General features: G+C 53.8%; 2 protein-coding genes across 6 annotated transcripts in view; one reads left to right on the forward strand and one right to left on the reverse strand.

The window, feature by feature from the left end:
• The window catches only part of CDH23 (cadherin related 23), a 423,515-nt gene that overhangs the window by 354,898 nt on the left and 44,174 nt on the right, over positions 1-24,443 (forward strand). The gene's annotated exons all lie outside the window — the stretch shown is intronic.
• On the reverse strand, positions 369-23,025 carry VSIR (V-set immunoregulatory receptor). The gene is made up of 7 exons (XM_010339283.3): positions 22,864-23,025; positions 9,880-10,308; positions 9,164-9,220; positions 4,044-4,151; positions 1,671-1,698; positions 637-830; positions 369-456 (listed from the first exon to the last, which is right to left on the reverse strand). Exons 1-7 carry the CDS (start codon positions 22,949-22,951, stop codon positions 419-421), a joined length of 942 nt encoding a protein of 313 aa, XP_010337585.1. The 5' UTR covers positions 22,952-23,025; the 3' UTR covers positions 369-418.

Consider the following 24,443-nt stretch of genomic DNA (forward strand, 5'->3'; position numbering starts at 1 on the left):
CTCTCCAACCATGTCCTGTGTCTCATGCCTGGGAGGGTGGCCCAGTGTACATCTTGTCCCATTGATGCTGCCACATCCCAAGGCTTATGTCTCAGAGTGAGAGGCTGCTGCAGGGCTGGACATTCTGAGACTTCTTAGGATGTAAGCCATTTGGCATCTGTAGCTGGTGAATGTCATGTCTCTAGGGGAGAATCTCAGCACATCAACATCCTTGGAACAGGAGCTGAGCCTTCCAGCATCCCCATGTAGCATCCAGAGGGGTTGAGGGTCTGGGCTTCTGGGATGTTGCAGCATCTGGGCCTAGAGCAGGAGGGAGGGAACCAGGCCCAAGGCCAAGGAAGCTACTCACAGAGCCAGCTCTGGCTCAAACACACCTGCCCCAGACCCAGTCACAATGGCCTACTGTCCCCCAGCTGGTCTAGATGACCTCAAAGTTTGGGGAGTCAGGGACAGGGTCTGCAAAAAAGAAACAGGAGAAGCAAAGTGAATGGGAGCTCCTCTGTCCCTCACCCCTCAACCCCACTCCATGAGGCTGTAGAACTCCCCAGGGATGGTAGGGAGTGAGGCTGACACCCTGCAGGCCATGGGGCCATGACCTTACAGGTCATGGTGCTGTGAAGATCAGAAAACACTTACCCAGGGATGGGAAGAAGACGTCCCCGGGACCCGGAGGAGACAGGGGGGTGCCAGGCTCCGAAAGCAGATGCCGCCCAGACTCAGAAGGCTGCCGCTGGGCCACAAAGGACAGCGGGTGCCTGACCTTGACTTCAGGTATCCCCTGGGTGGGTGATGAGGCCTCAAAGCCAGGGTTTTCTATCCCTTGAGTGTTGCTGCCACAGAATCAGAATGGAAGGTCATCTGTGCTGCCTGGAGTATGAGCTCTGCCCTCTCTCCCCGCGGCTTTTCTCTCTTCCCTTCCTCTCACCTACATCCCCATCCCCAAGCAAGAATGTAGAAGCCAGGCCCACAGAGCAAAGGCCACGAGCTGCACCTGCCCACCTGCCCTGACCTGAGGGTCTCAGGGCCCACCAGAGCAGACCCCAGCTCCTCCCCATGGTCTGACCGTCAGCCCCGGGCACAGCCAGGAAGCCAAAAATCAGAGTCAGGACTTCGGCCTCGGGAATTTGGGGACAAGTCTCTCTTTGGTCAGTGGAGTTGATTGCATGAGGATCGAACACCCCCAAAGCCTATCTTGAGCTGAGGGAAGAAGGGGTTCTCTTCTTTTCCCGGCTGGGAGTAGGATAACTTCTGAAGACCGCTGCAACCTGAGATGCTAGGTGGGTTACAGACAAGCTTTCTTCTTGGAGTTCTCTGCGGGCAGGAGGCACAGCTCCAGGGATGTGGCTGGGACTGGGCCTGCTGGCCTCCTTTGCATGTTTCACTGTCTGCTCCAGATCAGCTGCTTCCTCTCTGTCCCTGTCCTGGCACAGGCTGACCACTGAGACCCGAAGGTGGGTGCATGACACATCTGACAGAATCGGAGCTCAGCCCACTGGGTGGGGTGGCAGGAGAACAGCCAATCCGCACAGATGTGCAGGCTTCAGCAGCAGATGGCAGAGACTCTGAACAGCCGTGCTAGGTGGCTAAACAGGGGCCCTACTGCACAGAAGTATCTCCTCCTGGACAACTGGCCTGGGAAGTTTTCTCAAGAAGATTTCCACGGCCCTTACCTGTCCATCCGCACCAGCTCCTGGGCACCTTAGGGACAGACAGACAGAGAAGCTGGTCACGAAAGGGAAGGCTTCCCCACACAACATCCCGGCCTCTGCTGGCAGATGCCCTGCAGGGAACAGGAGTGAGCCCAGGAGGGCCCTGCCCAGCCCCAGACTCCATTTCTGTCCACATGGGCGCTGTCCAGCAGTGATCTGCGTGTCTGTCTGGCAGATGGGGCCTCCATGAAGGACCCATTTTGACGATTGATAAATGAAACTCTAGCTGCATTTTCCAAGCGTGTAAGAATGTAGTTTGCCATCAGGACGCCAAAGGCAGCCAGCGCTTTCTCCTGTGACTTAACTTACACAGCGTCAGACTTTCAGGATTTAAGTATTGACTGAAGGTCTGGCTCCTGAATTTGCTAGCTGATGTCACTTGGTTTGAACATTTGCCCAGTTCTGGTTTTAGCCATGGCCTACTGGATGGGAGGTGTAAGGTCCATTCCTAATTAGAGGGCTCCTGGTCCTCTCTGCCCCATCCCCTACATTGGCTAATAGGGTGGCATTCAAGGGAACATCTCACAGAGAAACCTTACAAGGTGCGAGTCCCCCGTCACGTCCCGGCCATTTCACTTACTTTTTGCTTCTCATCCAAGTTGCTGACACTTGCCCAGTCTTGGGACACCCCACCCCCAAAACTGGCCACCAACTAGGTGCAGTGACCCCAACTTCCCTCTTTTGCGTAGCACCCCATGTCCTCCCACAGATGCTTCTCGTTTTAAGGAGCTTTACTGCTGATGAGGATGGGGAAACAGATGGCGGGGGAGGGGCACACCAACAGAACAAACACAGGGAAGTTACCCAAAAGTTCCTGAAATCGACTCGAATCGTGGCTATTGTTTACGGTCGACTCATGGGCCAGGCTTCGTGCGGGTGCACACGGGTATTCCCTCATCTCATTCTCCCCACCACCCTTTGGGGTGAGGGTTGTTGGTCCCATCTTAGAGCAGGGGAAAGTGAGGCTTCAGTCCAAAGCAGGATGGGAAGCCACACCTGTTGGCCTCTGCAGCAAGCTGCCCTCCTCAAGGCTCCCAGCCCTATCCTTTTCTTTTTTTCCTGAGAGAGCCTTATTCCTGAGCACGCTCTCAGAGCCAGCCTTCCACCAAGGCACAGCAACACCTACTCCCCCCTGCCCTGCTGCCTGGGGTTCCTCTTCTGTTCCAAGCCTTTTACCTGACCCCATCCACCCCCAGCCATGGGTATTCCTGCAGGTAGGTTGTGGTGAGTTCTAAGAGAGCAACAGGGGAGTTCTGAGAGCAAAGGTGAGGTGGCCACAGCCCCCAAGTGACCCACTATAGGGCTCCATGTAGGGACCCCAGGAGTGAGGGGAGGGAGGGATGGAAGTTGTTAAGGACCGGCCGCAGGAAATCAGGTGTGAGCCGAAAACCTGGTGCCAGAGCAATCCTTTCTCAGTTACTTCTCTAACCAGGCAGAAGGGAAGAGACCAGGGAGGGGAGACAAGGACAAAAAACTCCCTAGCTCCTTCTTGGAGGACTCAGACTAACACCAAGACTCATGGGCGGGGCCAGGTACCAGGCAAGGGGCACTGTCACCTGGACTGGGAGGGTGGGAGGTAAAAGATGTCTGTGCCCATGACTTAAAAGGCCAGCCCCACCACTCATTTGCTGTGTGGTTCCTTAGGCAAGTTACTTAACCCTCTGTGCCTCCATTTGCTCATCTGTAAAATGGGGACAATGGTAGGACCAAATTCTTCGAGTTGTAATGAGGAGGAAGTGAGAGCATTTTTGTTATCTGGTAGACTTCTACTCCCAGGAAAGCGCATGCGCTGAAAGCTCTGAGATCAAGTCCTAGCTCCGCCACTCACTAAGTTATGTAACATTTGGTCAGTTACGTAACCCCACTGATCTTAGCTTTCTCGTCTGGAAAAAGAAAGGGTTGAGCTACGTTATCTCTAAGACCCCGTCCACTTCTGACACTCCAAAGGTCATTTTTTGTTCCAACAATTGCTGCTAATTACAAAACAAGCACACCCATACCTTAAAGCAGATCCCCCAAGGATCCCCGAGTGGCAGCATTTTTCTACAGCAACTTGAGCCACTCTGTATGATCATTCAGAAGACCTGTATTGAGTGCTGAGCCAGCATTGCCTGCGAGCCAAAAAGGCTGGTGGGCACTCGGGTCCCTGGAAATGGCAGGCCTTCTTTTTCTCAGCCATTTTGCCCAGCTCCTGGCGAAGTGCAGCAGCTCCCAGCTCTCAAATGGAAAGGAACTGTGCCTGCATCATGCCTTTGCTAACCCCAGAGGCTGAGCTGGGGGCTGGAGCAGGTCACTCACACCGTCCACCCACCCCAGGCAGCTAGGGATACTCACGGCGGTTGGAGGCCGCCTGCCTTTGCTTGTAGACCAGGAGCAGGATGAGGGGGAGGCAGAGGATTCCGACAATGCAGGCACCCGTAGCCAGGGCTGCAGCTGTGATGTCTGAAAGGGCAGAGAGGTAGCCAAGGTGAAGCCCCATTCTCACTGCTCCTCCAAGGGGAAAGTGAGACACAGAGAGGGAAGGCTAGGCAGCAGGAGGACCCGCCCCCAGAGTCCCACAGCTAGACCCCCAGCGACCTGCAGAAGCATGGAAGGTATGGGGCTCTCCTTTCAAAGAAAGTCCCATGCCTGCTGCCATGTGCACCTGGAGCACACAGAAACAAGACCTGTCACCTACAGCTGAGTCAGCTTCACACAAGAGAGGGAACAGAGTCCTCATCCTGGCCCACAAGGGACAAACTGGACCACTCTTGGCTACAGGTTATATCCTGAAAAGGGAGAGCAGGGCCTTTGCAAACCCCACGCCACAGAGTTCAAGGTCAAAAGAAGCCTAAGCAATGAAAAGATTAGAAAATAGATAGCGATGACGATTACACAACATCATGAATGTAATTAATGCCACTGAACTGGCTGTTTAAAATGGTTGAAGTGGCCACTTTAACATTATATATGTTTTGCCGTAATAGATAAAAAGCCCCAGCTCACCCCAGAGACCCCTTAGCTCTGGGATGAGGCCTCTGGAACCCCCCACCCTTTGATCTCACCACATAAGTCACAGGGAAAACGTCTGGGGTGAGACCTAGAAAAACGTGAATCCTCGTCCAATGTTTTTCAATTTTAAACTTAATAAATTACCAAAAAAGGACAAGTTTAAAAAATATTCAAATCTCCTCCTCCCTTTGTACCAAGACCCCCTCCAAAGAGATTATCACTGTCTGCGGTCTTCATGTTGTGGTCCTGGTTATGTTCCCTGAACATACAGCAGATACAGGATCATATGGCAATGCTTCTCCCACCAGCTTGGACAGCTCTTTGTCTCACCTACCCCATTCTGCTTAGGCTTTTATCACATCGCTCCCACTAAATTTATTGAAACAGTCCCCTATGGGTAGACAGGTTGTTTCCATTTTCAGCATAGCTAATAATGGAGCAATGAACTTGCACACGCATCCCGGCGTATTGGCAAATACATCTGTAAGTAAGTTCCTAGCGGTCAAAGTGCTGAGCCAAAGAGTATGTGCATTTTCTTTTAGTCTGTTGCTAAATTGCCCTCCAAAAAGGTTGTACCGGCCGCTTCGCCGTCGCAGCAGCATGGGGAGGTTTGATTTATTTCAGGCCATCTGCTGACTGCAGGAGTTTAGCTGGGAGCAGACGTGCCCTCGGAACTATAACCGACACAAACTCATTTCCTTCCCAATTTTAGCCTTTCCTGGGGCCAAAAGATGGGCTGGGATACCTTGTCACAGTGTCAACTTCGCCCCAAAGAGCTTTGAGAGGTAGATGGGCTGTGGTCTAAATGCTGCCTTTGCGCTATCTGTTTGGGAATAATGGCTGTTTTTGTTTTGCTCCGCAATCCGATGGTGTAAACAGGCTTTCGGGAGGTTTGTTCATACCGCAAATGAGAACCAACTGTTTTCAGGCACTTTAGAAGTACCCACTGCTACAGGAACAGTTGCTATGCTAATTACATAGCAAGTTCCGCTCTACATTACAGCAGGTTCCCTGCAGATCTTAGCAAGGCTGCATTTTGACGTGGAATATTGAAAGTGAAGACATTCTATAACCCAGGTGCCTCAGTATTTCAAAACCATCAAAGGACCTTATTATGGGCAATATTTGAGAAGCCGGTTGCAAAGCACTCCCTTCTAGTGATCAAAGCAGGTCTCCTCTGGACGGTTAGTAAGCAGCATTTTGTGAGCTTTGCCAGGTGCTCGCTGATGCCTGTTCCCTGTCTGCCTTTGGAAGGTGAGCTTGGCCAGATATCCCTGCCTAACTTGCATCCCTAGGTAGAGATTTCCCCTCTGTGGCTTAATTTCACTTTGAGAGCCTGAAGCTAGCTTACAACCTGGGCTGAGTTGAGACTGCGGCAGTGGGGCGCAGAGGTTTGGGGACAGGTCTGTGGGCCCAGCTGTTTTCTGAAGCCACAGGCATCTCTGCAAGCTCAGCCATGCCACAGTTCCCCACCCCTTCCCCCAAGCATGGCCATGCCTGGGCTGGCACTCACAGGGGAGGGCAGGCATGCTCACTTACCACTCAGAGCCAGGCTTATCCTGGGAAGGTGATCAGGCGCTGGCAGAGGTAGCTACCGACACCGCACTGAGGAGTGTGCCAGGCCCTGACACAGCAGAGTGGGATGGGAGGGGCCTGGCCTGCTCAGGCAGCCTTTGTCTGAGGCCTGCCTGGCAGCCCTCGGGGATATGTGGAGGAGGGAGTTCCGCTGCTGAGCGTTGGGCTGCCTGGTTTCCCAGGAAGGAGGCTGGGTGAAAGCAGACAGCACATTCTCCTGTGTTTGGGGGATGGGAAGAGGTCCACAAGGAGATGAGCTGCCTGGCCCCCTTCTCTGAGCTTACCGAGAAACCACAGCCCCTCAGCAATGCGGGAGCTCCTTGGGCACCAACTTCTCTAGCCTCATTCCCCTGCCTCAGGCCAACTTGTACTTTCATGTTATTTCATAGTCAAGCTAGACTCTCACTTCCCAAGGATAACATTAAGGGGCTGGGGCTGGGGTTGGGCACCGTGGCTCAATCCTGTAATCTCAGCGCTTTGGGAAGCCAAGGCAGGTAGATCACTTGAGCCCAGGAATTCGAGACCAGCCTGGCCAACATGGCTCAGCCCAAAATGTGTGTTCTGATTTTGCTCTTGGCCTGTTTGTTGGTTTGAAAAAAAGGTAGTCTGAGTGAAAAGTCACTGCAGCCTTTGAGTTGGGGTTTGGTTGGGGCCATGGTTTAACTGTTCCCCGTTCCAGCTTAGGTCCTTGTGCGTGTCCTCCAGGATGCCTTGGTATCTGCAGGGCCTAGCAGGGGCTGGTCCACACTGGATGCCTGTCACATACTGGGTATAGAGGGCTGTGAAAGCCAAGGCCTCCTCTCAGAAGAAGAGGGAGGTGCCCTTGTGTTCTGTCTCCAAGCTGCTGGGTATTCTCACCCAAACTCTCAGTGCCAGGCACCCTTAGCGCAGTGCCCCCTTACCATGTAGGGCACCTCTCTGAGCAGGCACCGGAGGCTGCCTGCTACCCACTGGATTGCCCTAAGCTGGGAAGAAGGTGAGTAAGCAGAGCTAAGCATGCCAGTAGCCAGATCCCAGCTATGCTGCTCTGGGCTATGTGAGTTTGGGCAAGTTAGTGTACATCTCTGGGCCTCTCTTTCCACGGAAACAAAGAAGATAGTGATCCCTACTTCATAGACTCCTTACAAGAATTCCCTGAGGTGCCAGGTGCAGTGGCTCACACCTGTAATCCCAGCACTTAGGGAGGCTGAGGCAGACAGATTACCTGAGGTCAGAAGTTCGAGACCGGCCTGGCCAACATTGTGAAACCCTGTCTACTAAAAATACAAAAATCAGCCTGGCGTGGTGGTGAGTGCCTGTAATCCTAGCTACACAGGAGGCTGAGACAGGAGAATCTCTTGAACCCGGGAGGCAGAGGTTGCAGTGAGCCAAGATTGTACCACTGCACTCCAGCCTGGGCAACAAAGAGCGAAACTTCCTTTCAAAAAAAAAAAAATTCCCTGAGGCTAGGCATGGTGGCTCATGCCTGTAATCCCAGCACTTTGGAGGCCAAGATGGGAGGATCACTTGAGCCCAGGAGTTCAAGACCAGCCTGGACAACATAGAATCCATCTCTACCAAAAATGATTTTTTTTTTTTTTTTTTTTTTGAGACAGAGTCTCGCTTGTCGCCCAGGCTGGAGTGCAGTGGTGCTTCTCAGCTCGCTGCAACTTCTGCCTTCCAGGTTCAAGCAACTCTTCTGTCTCAGCCTCCCAAGTAGCTGGCATTACAGATGCCCACCACCATGCCTGGCTAATTTTTGTATTTTTAGTAGAGACAGAGGTTCACCATGTTGGCCAGGCTGGTCTTGAACTCCTGGCCTCAAGTGATCTGCCTGCCTCAGCCTCCTAAAGTGCTGGGATTACAGGTATGAGTCACCATGCCTAACCCCAAAAATAATTTTTAAAAATTTACCACGCACCGTGGTCCATGCCTACAGTCCCAGCTACTTGGGAGAATGAAGCAGAAGGAGCACTTGAGTCCAGAAGTTAGAGGCTGCAGTGAGCTGTGATTGTGCCACTGCACTCTAGCCTGAGTGACAGAGCGAGATTCTTTCTCAAAAATAAATAAATAAATAAATAAATAAAATCCGTGAGGCCAGGCATGGTGGCTCACACCTGTAATCCCAGCACTTTGGGAGCCTTAGGCAGGCAGATCACTTGTCAGTAGTTCAAGACCAGCCTGGCCAACATAGTGAAACCCCTCTCTACTAAAAATACAAAAATTAGCCAGGCACGGTGGGGCATGCTTGTAATCCCAGCTCCTCGGAAGGCTGAGGCAGGAGAATTGCTTGATTCTGGGAGGCGGAGGTTGCAGCGAGGCCAGATCAAGCCATTGCACTCCAGCCTGGGAGACGGAGTGAAACTGTGTCTCAAAAAAAAAAAAAAAAAAATCCCTGAGATAATAATACTTAAAAGGACTTAGTCCAGTGCCCGGCACACAGTGGGAACTCAGGAAAGGTAGTTCTGATCCCCTTCCTGAGCCTCTTCCTCCTCCCTCCCCTACAACACAGAACATCTGAAGAACACAGAAACACGGAACACAGAAATCTGAAGTAGTTGAATCCTAGGCCAAGAGAACCCCCAGCCTTCCCAAGTTGTAGGAGGCTGGTGGATAGAGCAGCACTTAGCTGCCTGGGGCACCCAGTACCTGTCATGAGGCACTTCCCCTGACCAAAGGTCACTGCCAAGGCACAGCCACTCCAGGGAGTCAAGAGGAGCAGAGACTCCAGAGCAGATGGAAGGGGAGTGCGCTTCTGGAGAGCGCATCGAGGAGAAGCAGAAAGGAGTGCAGCAGCAGAGGAGGAGGACCAGGGGCTGACGAGGCCAGAGTTCCAAACAGGGTCTGGGTGCAGGATGAAGACAGAAGAGAACAGAGAGCCCAGCAGGGGCAAGGGGATGGTCCCTTACTTTCACTCTCCTGGGAGGAGGATGGGTACGCCATGCAGTTGGATGGTGCGTCTTTGCCTGTGGGAACAAACAGAAGGGCCATTAGGTGAGTGTCAGGCCCAGGCGGCCAGGCCAGCGTCCCCCTCTTGCCACAGGTTCTCATGCTAGTACCTACTTGGCAGTGTTGGCCCAGTGGCAGCCTGCACACGTGTGCACCCACACACACACCCTGGCATGTTCTAACCCTGCCCATTCTCATGCCACCCCCAGGTGCATGTGGGTACCCGCTGGTGCCCACACCTCTGTCTGAACCATGGGCCCTTGGACTCTCACCTGAACAGACAGGCAGGCAGACACACACACACATATTCCCAACAGCCATTCAGCCATCCACTGAGTCATGCCCCAGGGCACCAATCAGTCCCACCGATGCCTATACCCATGGCAGCCATGATGTCATCATAAGCAAGCACACTCCCAGCCCAGGTACATACAGTCGCACACATGAAAAAGTCTCACTGTCACAGACGGAGCCAGGTACACCCTCCCTCTCCCCACTCCAGCTAACTACATACCCACACTCTACGCACCCTTGGCCACCCATCTCACCCACACACTCCCTGGAGTGCCAGTGTTACCCATGCAGCCTCACACTCTGCCCAGCAGTGTCAGCATGGTCACACCATTGGACAGGAGCCCTGCACACTCCCCGGCTGCCATGTGCAGGATGCCCTCACCTGTCTGCACCTGCAGCTCCATGGCACCGTGGACCCTGTGCTCCCAGTGGTGGTGCCTGATCTCCACCACCAGACAGCAGTAGAGGCCATTGTCCAGCAGGGTCAAGTTGCGCATGGTGATGGAGAAGTTGCCGTGGTGGTCAGAAGCCGACTCTAGCCCATGGCGCTGGGCCAGGTCGTGGCTGGTGTTGGCAGCCTGGTGACCTCCGTGGTGCAGGTGAAGGTCCTGGAACGTGAGGTTGCGGATGGGCCGGCGCTCTGAGCAGGTCTGCACCTCACCCCTCGAGCTGCGGTACCACGTCTTGTAGAAGGTCACATCGTGCCCTTTGTCCACAGGGCCCAAAAGCCTGCAGGTGAGGGTGACGTTCTGCCCCTCGGGACAGACGTACAGGGAATACGGCGTGGCGACCTTGAAGGCTGCCACCGGACCTGCTCAAAGAGAGGAGAGCCCTGTCACCTGCCTGAGCCAGCACTACTCCTGGCGCTCCCAGAGCGGGGAGAACCTTGGCCGTAGCTACTCCTCAGCCGCAGGCCCGGGACATGCCAGCTGACTTCCCCAAGCCTGGCCTCTGCATTTGTTTTTGGGGGTTTGGTTGTTTTTTTTTTTTTTTTTTTTTTTTTTTTTCTGAGACAGAGTCTCGCTTTATCCCCCAGGGCTGGAGTACAGTGGCACTATCTCGGCTCACTGCAACCTCCGCCTCCTGGGTTCAAGCGATTGTCCTGCCTCAGCTTCCTGAGTAGCTGGGATTATAGGAGTGTGCCATCATGCCCAGCTAATTTTTGTATTTTTAGTAGACATGGGGTTTCACCATGTTGGCCAGGCTGGTTTCAAATTCCTGGCCTTGTGATCTGCCCGCCTCTGCCTCCCAAAGTGCTGGGATTCCAGATGTGAGCCACCGCACTTGGCCAGCTTCTGCATTTGTTCATGAACTCCGCTCCATTCTGGGCTGTGGAGCCTAGAATGGGGGAATCACAGAAGCTTCCCCAACTAGGGGTGACCCTGGATGCTGGACAAGGCAGGGAGAGACTCAGAGGACAGCGATGCAGGCGGGTGTGTCTCTCTTCCCAGTAGAGTGTGCGCCTAGCCTGTTAGGTTGGAGGCAGGTTGGGGAGCAGAAAGGCTGTTTGGAACAGCAGCTCCTTGTCCTTGGCCGCTCAGTAGAGGCCATCAACCACTCTGCCCAGTAGGACTGAACATGCTTTCCCATCTCCTCACCAGGGAGCAGCAAGAGCATCAGATGCCCCTTCCCTGCCCTTAGAGCTGGTGTTCACAGCCTGGGCCAGGTGCTGCATCTCACCTGCATGCTGAATACATGGCCTCCTGTTGAGCAGACTAGGCCTGCATTCATGGCAGTAGAACCCCATGGCAAAGGCAATCTAGTGCCAGCCCTCAGAGCACTTAGAGGAGGGAGAAAACGGCCTTCTGGAGACAGTCAGGGACTTCCTAAAGGAAGGAGGGTCTTTGGACTTGGTGCATAGATAGGATTCCAACCAGTAGAAAGGGTGTCCTAGGCAAGGGAGTGTGAAAATGGGAAAACCCAAAGTGTCTGAGGGACCAAGACAGAGGTCATCCCATCAATGCACTTAATCCCAGCCAACCTTGAACATTGTTTAGTTCTGTTTGTTTTTTTCACTAAGCAAATGAAGCAATCCCCTGGTCCACTTTGCCTTCCCAATCCTCCAGCATTTAATTGGGTTGATCCTCAAAAGCACAAGCTTTTGAAAACAGAATATGGGCCAGCAGCCACGTTTCTGTCTAGCTACGTGAACCTCGGTTTCCTCATCTGTGCAATGAGAAAATTATTGGCAATAACACAGGGTTGTGAGAGGACTGGGTAAGGGAAAGACAAGAACACGAGACATGAGCTGTAATGCCCTCTGCAGATATCTGAGGGATAGCTACAATTATTATACGTTAGTATTATTTTTATTTTATTTTATTTTATTTTTTAATTTATTATTATTATTTTTTTTTTGAGATGGAGTCTTGCTCTGTTGCCAGGCTGGAGTGCGGTAGCGCAATCTCGGCTCACTGCAATCTCCGCCTCCTGGATTCAAGAGATTCTGCCACCTCAGCCTCCTGAGTAGCTGAGACCACAGGCACGTGCCACCATGCCCAGCTAATTTTTGTATTTTTAGTAGAGACAGGGTTTCACCATGTTGGCCAGGATGGTCTTGATCTCTTGACTTCGTGATCTGCCTGCCTCGGCCTCCCAAAGTGCTGGGATTACAGGCGTGAGCCACCCCGCCCAGCCTATTTTTATTTATTTTTATTTATTTCTTTTTGAGACGGGGTCTCCCTCTGTTGTCCAGACTACGGTGCAGTGGCACAATCATAGCTCGCTGTAACCTCAAACTTCTGGGCTCAAGCAATCCTCCCGCTCAGCCTCCCAAGCAGCTGAGAGTCCAGGTGCATGCCACCATACCAGGTTAACTTATTTTTATTTTCTGTAGAGACAGGGTCTCCCTATGTTGCCAGGGTTGATCTTGAACTCTTGGCTTCAAGCAATCCTCCTACCTCGGCCTCTCAAAGTGTTGGGATTACAAGTGTGATCCACCACATCTGGCCAGAGGTATTTTTATTTTAAATGCCATCTCAGGCTGCAGTGAGTTCAGCAGAGAGGGAAGGAGGGTTAGAACTATGTACAGAATCCAAACTGATACATCTTCTTCATTGCCCCAGCCAGGGGCACTGCCCAGAACCAAGATAACACCACATCCTCCTTCAGATGCTCCTTCCCTGCCCTTAATGCCCAGGACCCTCAGCAGCAGGCTTAGACCCACTGGAAGAGCCGAAAGCCTTGCTCAGTCAAGAGGGAGGCCAGCCTGCATTGGACCAGTAGCTGTGAGCCACTTAGATGCTGAGCCCCGACTCCTCACTATAAAACAGAAATGAAAACATCTCCCTGGCAGACTTGAGGCAAGGGTTAGTAATAATTTACGTGAAGAGTTCTGTAAGTGACGTGTGAGTAGTCCGTGCTTGGTGCTTGGGAGCTAGACAGGTCTCTAATTCATTCAGCACGTCAAGAAGCTCCTACTAGGAGTGAGCAGCACAGTGGGATGGAGAAGCCAGCTTAAAGTCTTTCCTGCTAAGGTGTGAATGACTAATAACTTGTGATCTGATCCTGGGGTACCTGTGTTTATAGGAAAGTCTCCAAAGGCAGCAAAGCTCCAAACAGCATGTCTGCAGAAGTGGAGTTTTAGGCCCTGGAGGGAAAGGAAGACAGATACGCATTCGCTCTGCCCACGTATAAGAGAGAGCCAAGTCTGGGAGCCCCAGATTTTTGGAAAGTCATTGTCAGGGTGAGCAGAGATTTCAGAACTTCTTTGGCAAGATGCAGGTCTTCTTTTCAGGCAGAAACACAGAGACCCAGAAAGGGACAGTGGTTGGATTGAAGTTCCAGAGTTCGAGAGGGTATGAACTCAAAGCCTGGAGCAGAGGGGACTTTAGTAACACAGGATCTAGGTAGAACCGTAATAAGAAGAAGACACAGCATGTATTGTGCACTATGCTAAGGGCTTCATGGACATATCTAACAATGCTGTAACAGGTATTGCTTTTTGGGGTTTTTGGTTTTTTTGAGATGGAGTCTCACTCTGTTGTCCAGGCTGGAGTACAGTAGCACAATCTCGGCTCACTGCGACCTCCACCTCCTGGGTTCAAGCAGTTCTCCTGCCTCAGCCTCCCAAGTAGCTGGGACTACAGGTGCACACCAATATGCCAGGCTAATTTTTTGTATTTTAGTAGAGACAGGGTTTCACCATGTAGCCCAGGCTGGTCTCGAACCCCTGACCTCATGATCTACCTGCCTCGGCCTCCCAAAGAGCTGGGATTATAGGCGTGAGCCACCATGCCAGGGCAAATTAGGAAAATCAGAAGATAATGCAAAACCAGCTTACCCACAGGGCAACTGTCAGCTGGAGCTCAGTAGCAGCTTTTGGGGGGCACCGGCATTCCAGTTTGCCACAGTCCCTACCACTCCCTAATAATTCCACCTGGCCTGATTTACTCTCTCACCATGGTTTCTTGGCCCCATGGACATTTGAGTTTGTGATGAATGAGTGTGGCTCCTTGGGCTAGCTGGCCTGGGATGTGGCTCCCTGGGCTAGCTAGCCTGGGACTCTACTGCCCAAACCCATTATGCTACAGATCTGACCCGCAGACTCAGAGAAGAGACGGTCCACCCACGGTCCCCAGAGGAAGCCTGGCAGTACAGGGACTAGCCAACTCTCCCCCGATTGCTAACCCATTGCCCTTACCCCTGCAGCAGGCTCAGTGGAAAAGGAGCCCCAGGAAGCTCGGCTGTGCCCCTGGTTTTGTCTGTGCTGGCCTGGACTTTTCCGTCACACCTGAGAGGGGTGGGTGCAGCTGCAAAACTATGGCTCAGCCAGGAAACAGAAGTAGGGAGGACCTAGGGAGAGGGCTCTCCCACGTGCTCCCAGGAAGAACCAAATCCCGCCCCAAGAGTGGGCCCTGTGCTGCCCCTTCCCCAGCAGGCTGTGTGGCAGGTCCCACCAACACCTCTCCCAGCTTCTGTCCCTTTTTCCCTTTGCCTGACATCGCTCCAACCCCAGAGCCACCCCAGGCTGGGAGCTGAATTCAGCTCCAGGGTCAGCTCTGGTGGTATTCATTTACCACCAGCACACACACCTCGGGGGCTGCCTGAAGGGCTGGCTCAGCAGAGGCGGGGGCTGCAGGCAGGGCCGGTGGGGCAGGGCAGGCAGAGTAGAGGTAGTGGCCAAAGCAAGCATCTCACCTGTGTCCCTGTGAGCAAGGTGGGGCGGGGCACCAGGCTGGGAGCCGTCAGAGTCTAATGACCCCCGGATTGTACCCGTAGCACCCGCAGCAGTGGAGAAGGGATGTTCAGCCCTGGAGGCAACTTCCTTGAGACACATGGGGGGCCACAGAGAGAAGTAGAGTTCAGGGAGGGCCGGAGAGGGGGCATTGCTCAATCCCCCACACCTCCCCATCCCCCACACACTGGCCACCCATCCCATAGGTCCCAAAGAACCTGTTCCCTTTTAGAGAAAAGGAGAAGTTGACTTAGGATTCAAGTTTGGGCAGCAGGGGAGGATGTTCAGTTTCAGGCAAGAGGGCTGAACAGGAGAGGATCAAGGGTTTTGTCCTGGGGAGGGAGGGAGGGCCAGGAAACATCTCGTTTACTATGTCTGAGACTCCAGCTGGGCCAAGGCCAGCTGACATCGCCTCCTACCCCGGAGCCACCCCAGGCTGGGAGCTGAATTCAGCTCCAGGGCCAGCTCCGGTGGTATTTACGTACCACCAGCACACACACCTCAGGAGACAGCAGACTGTCCTTCGAAGGACACTCGAAGGCATGGCACTGGGGGAGAGGCGGCACACAGCCACGCAGAGGGGCCTGCATGCACCCCTCGGCCTCCACGCCTGTGCATGTGCACGCGTGTTGTCAGGGCATCTGTGCAGCCTGGCTAAAATTATAATGCTTTGGCGAGAGGATGTTGCTTATTGTCAGGAGCAGACCCTTTCGGACACCTGGGTCATTGTCAGAGACCGGGGAAAGTGGGTGGGGAGGAAGGCCCCTGGCTCCAGGGAGGCCGAGAGCATGTGGGACAGGAAAATGACCCGGGGCCTGGGCCTGAGCATGTGCCAGGCGGGAACTGTCCAGTCCCTGTACTGCTCTCAAGACCCAGCACCCCCCACCCGCCACCTGCCACTAGGTAAGGAGGCAGGGGCACCTGCAGGAAGAACACCGTGAACCTGGGAAAGCCTGAGTCTCAAGAGTATAACTCTGGCTGGGGCTGCAAGGTCCTTGGGCCTCAGTGTCCACTTAGCTGTGCCCTTGTTGTGTGCCCCTGGGTGGGTCCCACCCTTCTCTGAGCTTCCTTTTCTTCATCTTAACCTGAGGGCTGTCCCAGATTCCTGAGGCCCCCTCCAACTCTGAAATCCTGTGGGCAGGAGGGAAGGACTGTCTTTTTTTTTTTTTTTTTTTTTTTTTTTTTTTTTTTTTTTTTTTGAGACGGAGTCTCACTCTGTTGCCAGGCTGGAATGCAGCGGTGCTATCTCGGCTCATTACAACCTCTGCCTCCTGGGTTCAAGCAATTCTCCTGCCTCAGCCTCCCGGGCAGGAAGGGCCACAGGCACTTGCCATCTTGCCCAGCTAATTTTTGTATTTTTAGTAGAGACGAGGTTTCTCCATGTTGGCCAAGATGGTCTTGATCTCTTGACCTTGTGATCTGCCCGCCTCGGCCTCCCAAAGCGCTGGGATTACAGGCGTGAGCCACCGCGCCCAGCCAGGGCTGTCTTATGACCATGTATTATGTGCTAGGCACTTGCTGAGCATCTTATACCTGTCTCATCTCATTCTCATTAACGCCCCCAATATGGGTGGGATCATCCCCATTTTAAAGATGAGGAAACAGACTCAGAGAAGTGAAGTGACTTGCCCAAGGCCACACAGCCCTGTGTGGGTGAGCTGAGATTCACACCTTAAACAGGCCAGCCTTGTAGACAGGAAGAGCCCCCAACCTCTCCAGAACCCACCAGTGGGCAGGCGGGCCTGATGCCTCATCCTTCAGCTATTTACAGAGAATGCCCTGACCGTGCACTGACCTCCACGCCCTCCATGCAATGTCCCTTCTATGCCTTAGACCCAAGCTGAAAACATCATTCTTTCATTCCACAAATATTTACCAAGGTCCTGACATCAGCCAGGCCCAGGCAGGGAGGCTGTGGGAATGCAAAGTTCCATCAGTGACGTCTGCTCAGAACTTGGGCCTGCGTCTGTACTGTCTAGCTGTGGCCCCCTCAGATGTTTCTGTCCCAGTACAAGGGAGGGAAGGGAGCTCTTGTTGTCATCTCCTCAGGATGCCAGTTTTGTGACCTTCACCTCTCTCCACCCAGCAGGCCCGGGTGACCCTTGTGGGTGTGCACGGGAAGGGTGTGTGTGGGTGTGGACAGGCCTGAGTATTTTTCCTGACGGGGTGTGAGCTTAGCCCACAGTCGCCAAGGCAACGGCCCAGTCTTTGGAGGTGGGACTCAAGCTTGGTTAGTTGAGCCTAGGAGGCCCCACCCAAATAGCTGAACTCTGACCAGCTGCTTCGGGTTGTCAAGTAAACAGTTATTAATTGCCTGCGGTGCTGGCAAAAGGTCCCGTCCGTCCTTGGTCTCACAGGACATCTCAAAGAGAATGGGACCTGGTTCCAGCTCCCTGCCAGGCCCCCATCCCCCAGGACGTTCCACAGGCTGGGACTGGGGCTGTAGGAGAAGTCCAAGTTCTGTCTCTATCAAGATGCAGCGGGAAACAGAGGCAGGGACCAATCAGGACTGGGTCTGCCAGGGCTAAGAAAGGAAGCGTCTTCGAAAGGCAAAGACTGAGGGCCTGAAGCCAGCAAGTCTGCCCTGGGGCTTTTTGGCCAGTGAGGACAAAGGGCATCTCAGATGTGTTTATTGATACCTGCCCCCGCAGGAAGTGTCCATTCACATCAGACCAAGGGGGCTGGGAAGGGGAAGCCAGGCTCTATGGGAGGAAGCGGCACTTCCAGCACCTTGAGAAAGCGTCTGTGCATCCGGGGCTGGAGCTGGAGGCTAGCATACCTCCCCGGGGAGGGCCTGGGCAGCTGGCCAGAGGTCCTGGCCTGTGGATGCTTCTGTGGATGACGCCCTCCCAGACTCCCCAGGCCCTTTTGGAGGAGGACTGTGTGCAGCCCAGGCTCTCCACTCCAGCCAGCTACCCTCATGCTCCTATGCTGGGAAGACATCCTCAGGGTCCGGCTCAAGTCTTTTTGCCCTACTACTCTGTACTGGGCATCATTCTAAGTACCTGTTTGGTTGGTTGGGTTTTTGCTGTTGGTTGTTTGTTTTGTTTTGTTTTGGAGAATGTCTCACTTGTGGCCCAGGCTGGAGTGCAGTGGTGCAATCTCGGCTCACTGCAGCCTCCATCTCCCAAGTTCAAGCGATTCTCCTGCCTCAGCCTCCCAAATAGCTGGGATTATAGGTGCCCACCACCACGCCCGGCTAATTTTCGTATTTTTAGTAGAGATGGGGTTTCACCATGTTGGCCAGGCTGGTCTTGAACCCCTGACCTCATGTGATCCACCCGCCTCAGTCTCCCCAAGTGCTGGGATTACAGGTGTGAGCCACCATGCCCAGCTGTTTGGTTGCGTTTCTTTAGAAAGATAGGATTTGTTCTTCACCCAGGTTGGAATGCAGTGGCAGTGAGATCACAGCACACTGTAACCTCGAACTCCTGGGCTGAAGCGATCCTCGCATCCTCCCACCCCTGCCTCCCAACTAGCTGGGACTATAAACACAGGCCACCATGCCCAGGTAATTTTTAAATTTTTTGTAGCAATGGGGTCTCGTTATGTTGTCCAGGCTGGTCTCCTGGCTAGAAACTCCTGGCTTCAAGAGATCCTCCCACCTCAGCCTCCCAAAGTGCTGGGATTTACAGGCATAAGCCACCATGCCCGACCTCATTCTGAACACTTTCACATGGATTAGTTTATGTAATCCTTCCACCCTATGAGGTAGGTACTACTATCATCTCCATTTTTCAGATGAGAAAATAGAAGCACAGAGAGATTAGTAGCTTGCCCAAAGCCTCACAACTAATAAGTGATGGTGCCAGGATTTGAACCCTGGTAGTTAGCCTCCAGAGGTCTGGTGCCATCTGACTCCTTTCTAGAAATTAGAGGTAGCTGAGGACTGACTGGAGGCCCCACCTCCTTCCTGAAGGTGGACAGATGTCATGACCAATGAAAGCCCAGCTTACCTGGCCACGTCTGTCACAAAGATAGTTTTACTTTTGGTTTTATATTACGTAACACTGGATCATATATAGAAGGGGTTATTCTCTTTTCAAGTCTTTCAGTCCTGATCACATCAAAGAGAAAGTCCCAGTTTGATGCTAATACGTCTCTAAAACATTTCTCACTTACTCTAATCTCCTTTTCTTTTTAAATTTTATTTTAGTTTAGTTTTTTGCAAGGGACAGCAGCAATTTTCAGACTCAGAGCTTCCCCAGGCTAAAGTTTCCAACTAGAATTTAATACCCTTATATGGATTTCCTGTTACGTACTTTTATGCTTTTGTTCTATTTATGACAAGTGATACTGGCTTTCCACTAATGACAGCAATATAAAGTTTCCTTTTAAAAATCTACATACTCAAATAAAAGAATGAATAGATTTAAAGAAAAAAAAAAAAGTAAATACGATGAAAGGCAGACACTGCAGAAATCACAAAGGTATTAAGCAAATGACTGAAGCTCGGGAAACACCGTCATGGAATTACCCTTCAGAGGGGGGTGGTCAGCCTCGCTGAGACCATGTCACCCAACCTGTCCATTGCACAGACAAAGGGGAAGTGTGTGTCTGTGTTCCCATGATGAGTGAACAGCAGAGAAAGGTTAAGGGAATGGGCTTGCTTGGCTTGCTAAGTAGCAGAGCAACCTCACTGGGGATGCTTTTTCTTTGCCTTTAGGGATGGCCAGCCAAAGTGAATGGACTGGATATAAAAAGATCAGATGTAAGGAAGATCCCACCAAGATAAGCAAACCCAAGATCAGGCTTGCCTTCAAGTTGCAATGTCCCTGTCTCTGGACGACTTTAAGAGGAGAACCTGCAGGCGCCTCCATGGGCATTGCAGACTATGAGGGCTTATAGGAGCTCACAGGTAGCTGGATCTAGCCCATGCACCCTTCACACTCCAGGCTTAGGAGAATCTACTCGCAGTGAAGCTCACCAATCTCTTCCCAGGCCCTGGGCACTCCATAAGGCCTCATAGGCAGCAGAGAACTTAGATAGAAAGCCAGTGGCATGTGGCCTGCAGAAGCCACGAAATACCATAATGTTACACAGTATCCACGAGCAGCAGGTGCTCAGTGTTCATTCGTTGGCTCTTCACAGCGGCCCTTCAAGGGAGGTGGTGTCTTCATCCCTATTTTAGAGATAGGGGAACTTTCTCAGGGATACGGAATAACTTGTCCAATGTCACAGTGCAGTAAATGGGTGTCTTGGGATTTGAACCTTGGTCTGAGTGACTCGCAAAGCCCAAGAGTTAAGCAGGGGGCTGTACGGAAGCCCTGGCGTTTAGGTTCCTGGCTTGGCCGTACACAGGCATACCAGGACTGCTGCTAAGGGCATCCATGGGACTGCTGGAAACCACAGTGCTGATCCCTGGCTCACCCTCCCCTGGGAGACCAGACTGACCCTGGATCATTGGTTGGCTAAAGCCTGGGGCCTCAAGCTTGGTATGTGGGGCTCAGTCACTGCCAGCAGGTCCTCCTTGAGGACCTCTTTCTTCCTTTCATCTGCTCAAGCCTAAGACCCCATACACTGTGTGCGGATAGGGAGGTGGCCCCTTGTGCTTCTCAGCAGCACACTCCTGCCTGGACCACCCTCTCCCAGGAAGGGCAGACCCCAGCAGAACCTTTGCCCTGCTTGGGAGGAAACACGAACAACCAGTATGGCTCAGCAAGGGGCTCCCAGTATTGCTGGCCCTTGGTATCCCCTGGCATTGGGTAGATGCCCCCTCATGCCAGGGACTGGCCTCGAGGCTGTTCCTCTCTACTCTGGAGCCTCTGGGCAGTGGGTTGTGGATTTCCTAAGAGCTGACCATTGCTGTGTCAGAGGTTTGCACCACCGAGTTGCTCAACAAGACCCTGCAGCCTGGTTTGCTGTCAAGGGGAAGATGGGTCTCTCATCTCTAGCCCCAGCGCACCCCAGTGAACTTGAATGTGCTAGTCCCAGAGGTTGGGACTCCTGAATCAGCCTGTGAGGACAGGGCCAGGACAGTGCTTGCCACAGGTCCTGGGAATATCTGTGGGGAAGAAGAGGCTCTGCCACCCTTGAGGTCTGCTGGGTCCTGGTCCATAAGTGTTCCCCTCCTCCCATCTCACCCTGACTCAGGCCCAGGAAAGGGGTATCTTCGGTGTTTCCTGGACTTCTGAACACCACATTCATCACTGCCATTCTCCTTAGAGCTGGCCCAACCCCAAGAACTGGAGAACAGGCTGGCCCCAGCCACTCTATCTCACCTTCCCAGACATAAAGACTTTGACCTTGCGCAGTCACACCCAGGGCAACCTAGCACCTCGGCAGGCTGTTGAGCGATCTCAGCGTACAGATCCTGCTGACCACACCTGCCACCAGGCCTCCCCTCTGCGCTCTCCCTCGGTGCCCACTGTCCTAGGGAGTTGGGTGAATATTGATTATAGTGTGTCCATATGACAGTTCAGAATACTGAGTCCCAGAGCAATTCAAATGCTTCTGGCTCCTTTCCATGGAAAGCTGCATCAAGCCTAACTCATCTCCCTAGGCTGGGCCCAGGAAGAGATGGCCCTTTGGTGTACCATGCTGTTTGAGTAGCCAAGACCTCTGGGAGTAAAGGCCCCTGGCCATGTAAGCAATATAGGGGGAAGCGTCCTGAGCTCCTCTCGTGGCCTTTCTGCTACTGCGTGCTCCGCAAGCTGGGTTCCTGTGCCCTGGTTCTCTGGAACTGTTTCCCAAATTGGGGCTGCTGAACAGAGGGTAACCCAGCCAAGTGAGGGCAGGAAGTGAGCAAGAAAGCAGGATGGGCCTCACAGGATCACCTGAAAGGGCAGGACAGGGCAGGTGGCCCATGACAGGTGGGATGCTGGCTGGCCTGCCTGCCTCCATCCCCTGCTCCTTCTGGAAGCCATGCCCTGCCTTTAGCCATGGCCTTGGTGCTAAGACTACCCACTCACCTCCCTTTCTCCACTTCCCTCTGGCTGTCACCTTGAGGACCATCACCCTGGGGCTTAGGCAGCTGTGTCTGTGGGATGTGGAGCCCTCCTCCTCCTCAGAGGCCCAGGCCAGCCCCCCGGTGCTGAGAGAGCCTGCAGCCTGTGGTCACCCAGGTTGTTTGAGGTATCTTCCAGAGGCTGAATGCCTCCTCCTCTCCCTCTTATCCTCTTATCCCATCCCCTTCTCCTCCTCTTCCATCCCACCCATTGGGTCCCTCTGCCAAGCCCTCCACCTCCCTCCTGCCTCCTTCTGAGTCCCTGCATGACTCATACTTTCCCTGGGTCCTCCCCATAAAGTTTGGTTCCACAGGCTCTTTGAAGAGATCCAGCCTCTTCAGCTCTGGGCAGGCAAGAACCAGGCACCAGGCCATGGGTACCAGGGCCTCTGCCCCCAGCCCGGGCGTCCCCGTGTTCAGGCCAGGATACTATATATGAACATGCTGACATGAGAACCCGGACTTTGGTTAGAGAAAGTGGTGCTTCCCTATGTGGGTTTCTGTGTTTGAGCCAAGGAAACTGAGGCCAGAGAGATGCCATAAGTTATCCAGGGACCCAGAAGGGGCTCGTGGCTGAGCTGGAGTGTCCCACATCGTCTTCAGTGCCCCACTCTGGCCCCTGAGTGGCAGCCTTGCTAGGATGGCAGGAATCAGCTGACCGCTTATTCCTGGGCCATCAGACCCTTAGAACAGGGACCAGGTGGGCAGTTCTGCCTGTGTCTGAAAGTCGACTCACTGTGACCAGTGCTCGCCAAGGCTCAGCCAGGGGCATCGCTAGGGCATGGGGCACTGCCTGAGCATACCACACCCTCTGTGTGCTCTGAGACGCTGGAGCCCTGAGACTTGAGAGTCAGTCTGGATGCCGGCTGTCAAAAGCTAGTGACATCCACTAGAACACACTGACCTCCCCTACCCTGTGCCTCTCCTTCTCTGCAGAAGCTACCTGTGCTCCAGGGTTCTCTGCGCAGGGAAGGGTTGGACAGGCAGCCCTCAGGGTACAGCCTTGCCTGCCACTTGGGCAGCTGTCGGAGCATGCAGGTGTGCCCAATGCCTAGCTGGGGCACTTGGCACAGTTGCCACTGCGCCCTGGCCAGGGGTCCCAGCAGCCCCTGGGCGGTGGGTGGAGTGGGGTGCACAGCCGAGCAGGCTGAGAGGGCTCCCAGGACGCTCCCATCCCGCAGTTCCCACCCTGGTCTGCTGTCTTCTCTCAGCTCTTCCCCAGCGCCCCGCCTCCCCAACCTTACCTCGGGACGCGGCCAGGAAGAGAGCAAAGAGCAGGGATCCCCAGCGCCAGCGGCAGCTGCCGGCCTCCGGGGCCGTGGGGACGCCCATATCGCCGTCAGACTCACAGGGGAACTTCTGGTGCCGGGGAGCGGGCGGGACACAGCCGGCGCGGGGAAGCCTCCCGCGAGTGAGTGCGAGCGAGTGAGCGTGGTGGGCGGCCCCAGCGCCGCACTCCAAGGCCGCCCCGCAGCGCCCCCGGGAGGCCGTGGGGGGAACTGCCTCTCCGAGGGCCCCGTGGGAGGGGCTTCCCGAAGGCCAGCCTCGTGGGTGGAGAGCCAGTGTGCGTCCCAGTGAGTCAGCTCTACTTGATTGGCAGTTTCAAGCCCAGAGAGAAGATTACTACTGCTGCGCAGCCTAAGTCGATTGCCCTCTAACAGCGTGAAAGACTTGGCTTGCATCTGCCCTCACCCACCAGCCTTTGAGTGGTCAGGGGACAGAGACTCGTACGCTACATCCTCCAGCCAGATCAGGGCTTGGTATGTGGTAGGCACTCCCAGTTGTGGAATGAGTGAGTGGATGAAATCTGACATCGTGAAGAGCTAGGCAGGTTGGAGCCAGTTTAACTGTAGATTCAGAGCCTGGGGCATCTTGAGTGCGTGCACACAGACACATAATAGGTGCAGGACTACACACCAGGATCAGCACATCACTGCTCCAGGACACACACAGGTATGCAGGCAACACCTTGTGGGATGCCCCACAGCGTATCCTGCAAGTTCCTGTCCTGCAGAGGCCTCAGCTGTCCACCTGCCTATGCACGGGCCCTCCCTTCTAGTGCCTGGATATCTGCAGGTTACTCTGATGCACCCTCACGTCTAGTGCCTCTGCTCTTGCGCCCGCACCCAGCACTGCTGGCACCACTGGGAAGTCTCTCTCCTCCCCAGATTCTTCTCATCCCTCAGGGCTCAGCTCAGGTTGTCCCACTTCACAAAATGTCCCGACCCTTCCTTTTCCCCCACAAATCCTTAGTGTCCACACCCCCTTTGGCTACCACCTCCAGCCTGAGATAATCAACTAGTTGGTTCTTCTTCCGGCTTTTCTGCCCTCCAAGCCTCTCCCTGATGTTTCTGAGTCCCTAGCACAAAGCTCGGCATGGAGAAGGGGTTTATTGCCCTTTATCTGAATGGACAAACCAATGAATGAGTGTGGTGGAGGAGCGGAGGTGATCATGGCCAGGACCAGGGATTGCAGGAGTGGGAGAGCACAGCCGTTTTACCCAGTTTACCCCATTCTAGCTGAAACTTCCAGTGGTTTTTCTGGCCCTTTAGGGGTCTTGGGTTTGTAGGTGACTCCTAGGCTGAGGAGCAGAGGACAGCCAGAGTCAGACTGGGTCAGGAACTGAATGGGAAGGCTGAATGGGAGCCAGGAGTTCTGGGGGCCTGTGGGTGGCCTGATCCAAGTCATGGGCTCTCTGGCGGCCCTTAGCCCTGGCTCTCAGGGCAGGGAAGGCTACAACAGAGGACGGCTGATGCATCATGTTATTACTAAGTGACCTTGTGCAGGCCCAGCCCTCCTGAAGCCAGGGAACTCCCCCAGGATG

Source organism: Saimiri boliviensis, chromosome 12 (assembly GCF_048565385.1).
Source record: "Saimiri boliviensis isolate mSaiBol1 chromosome 12, mSaiBol1.pri, whole genome shotgun sequence".
Taxonomy (NCBI): Eukaryota; Metazoa; Chordata; class Mammalia; order Primates; family Cebidae; genus Saimiri; species Saimiri boliviensis.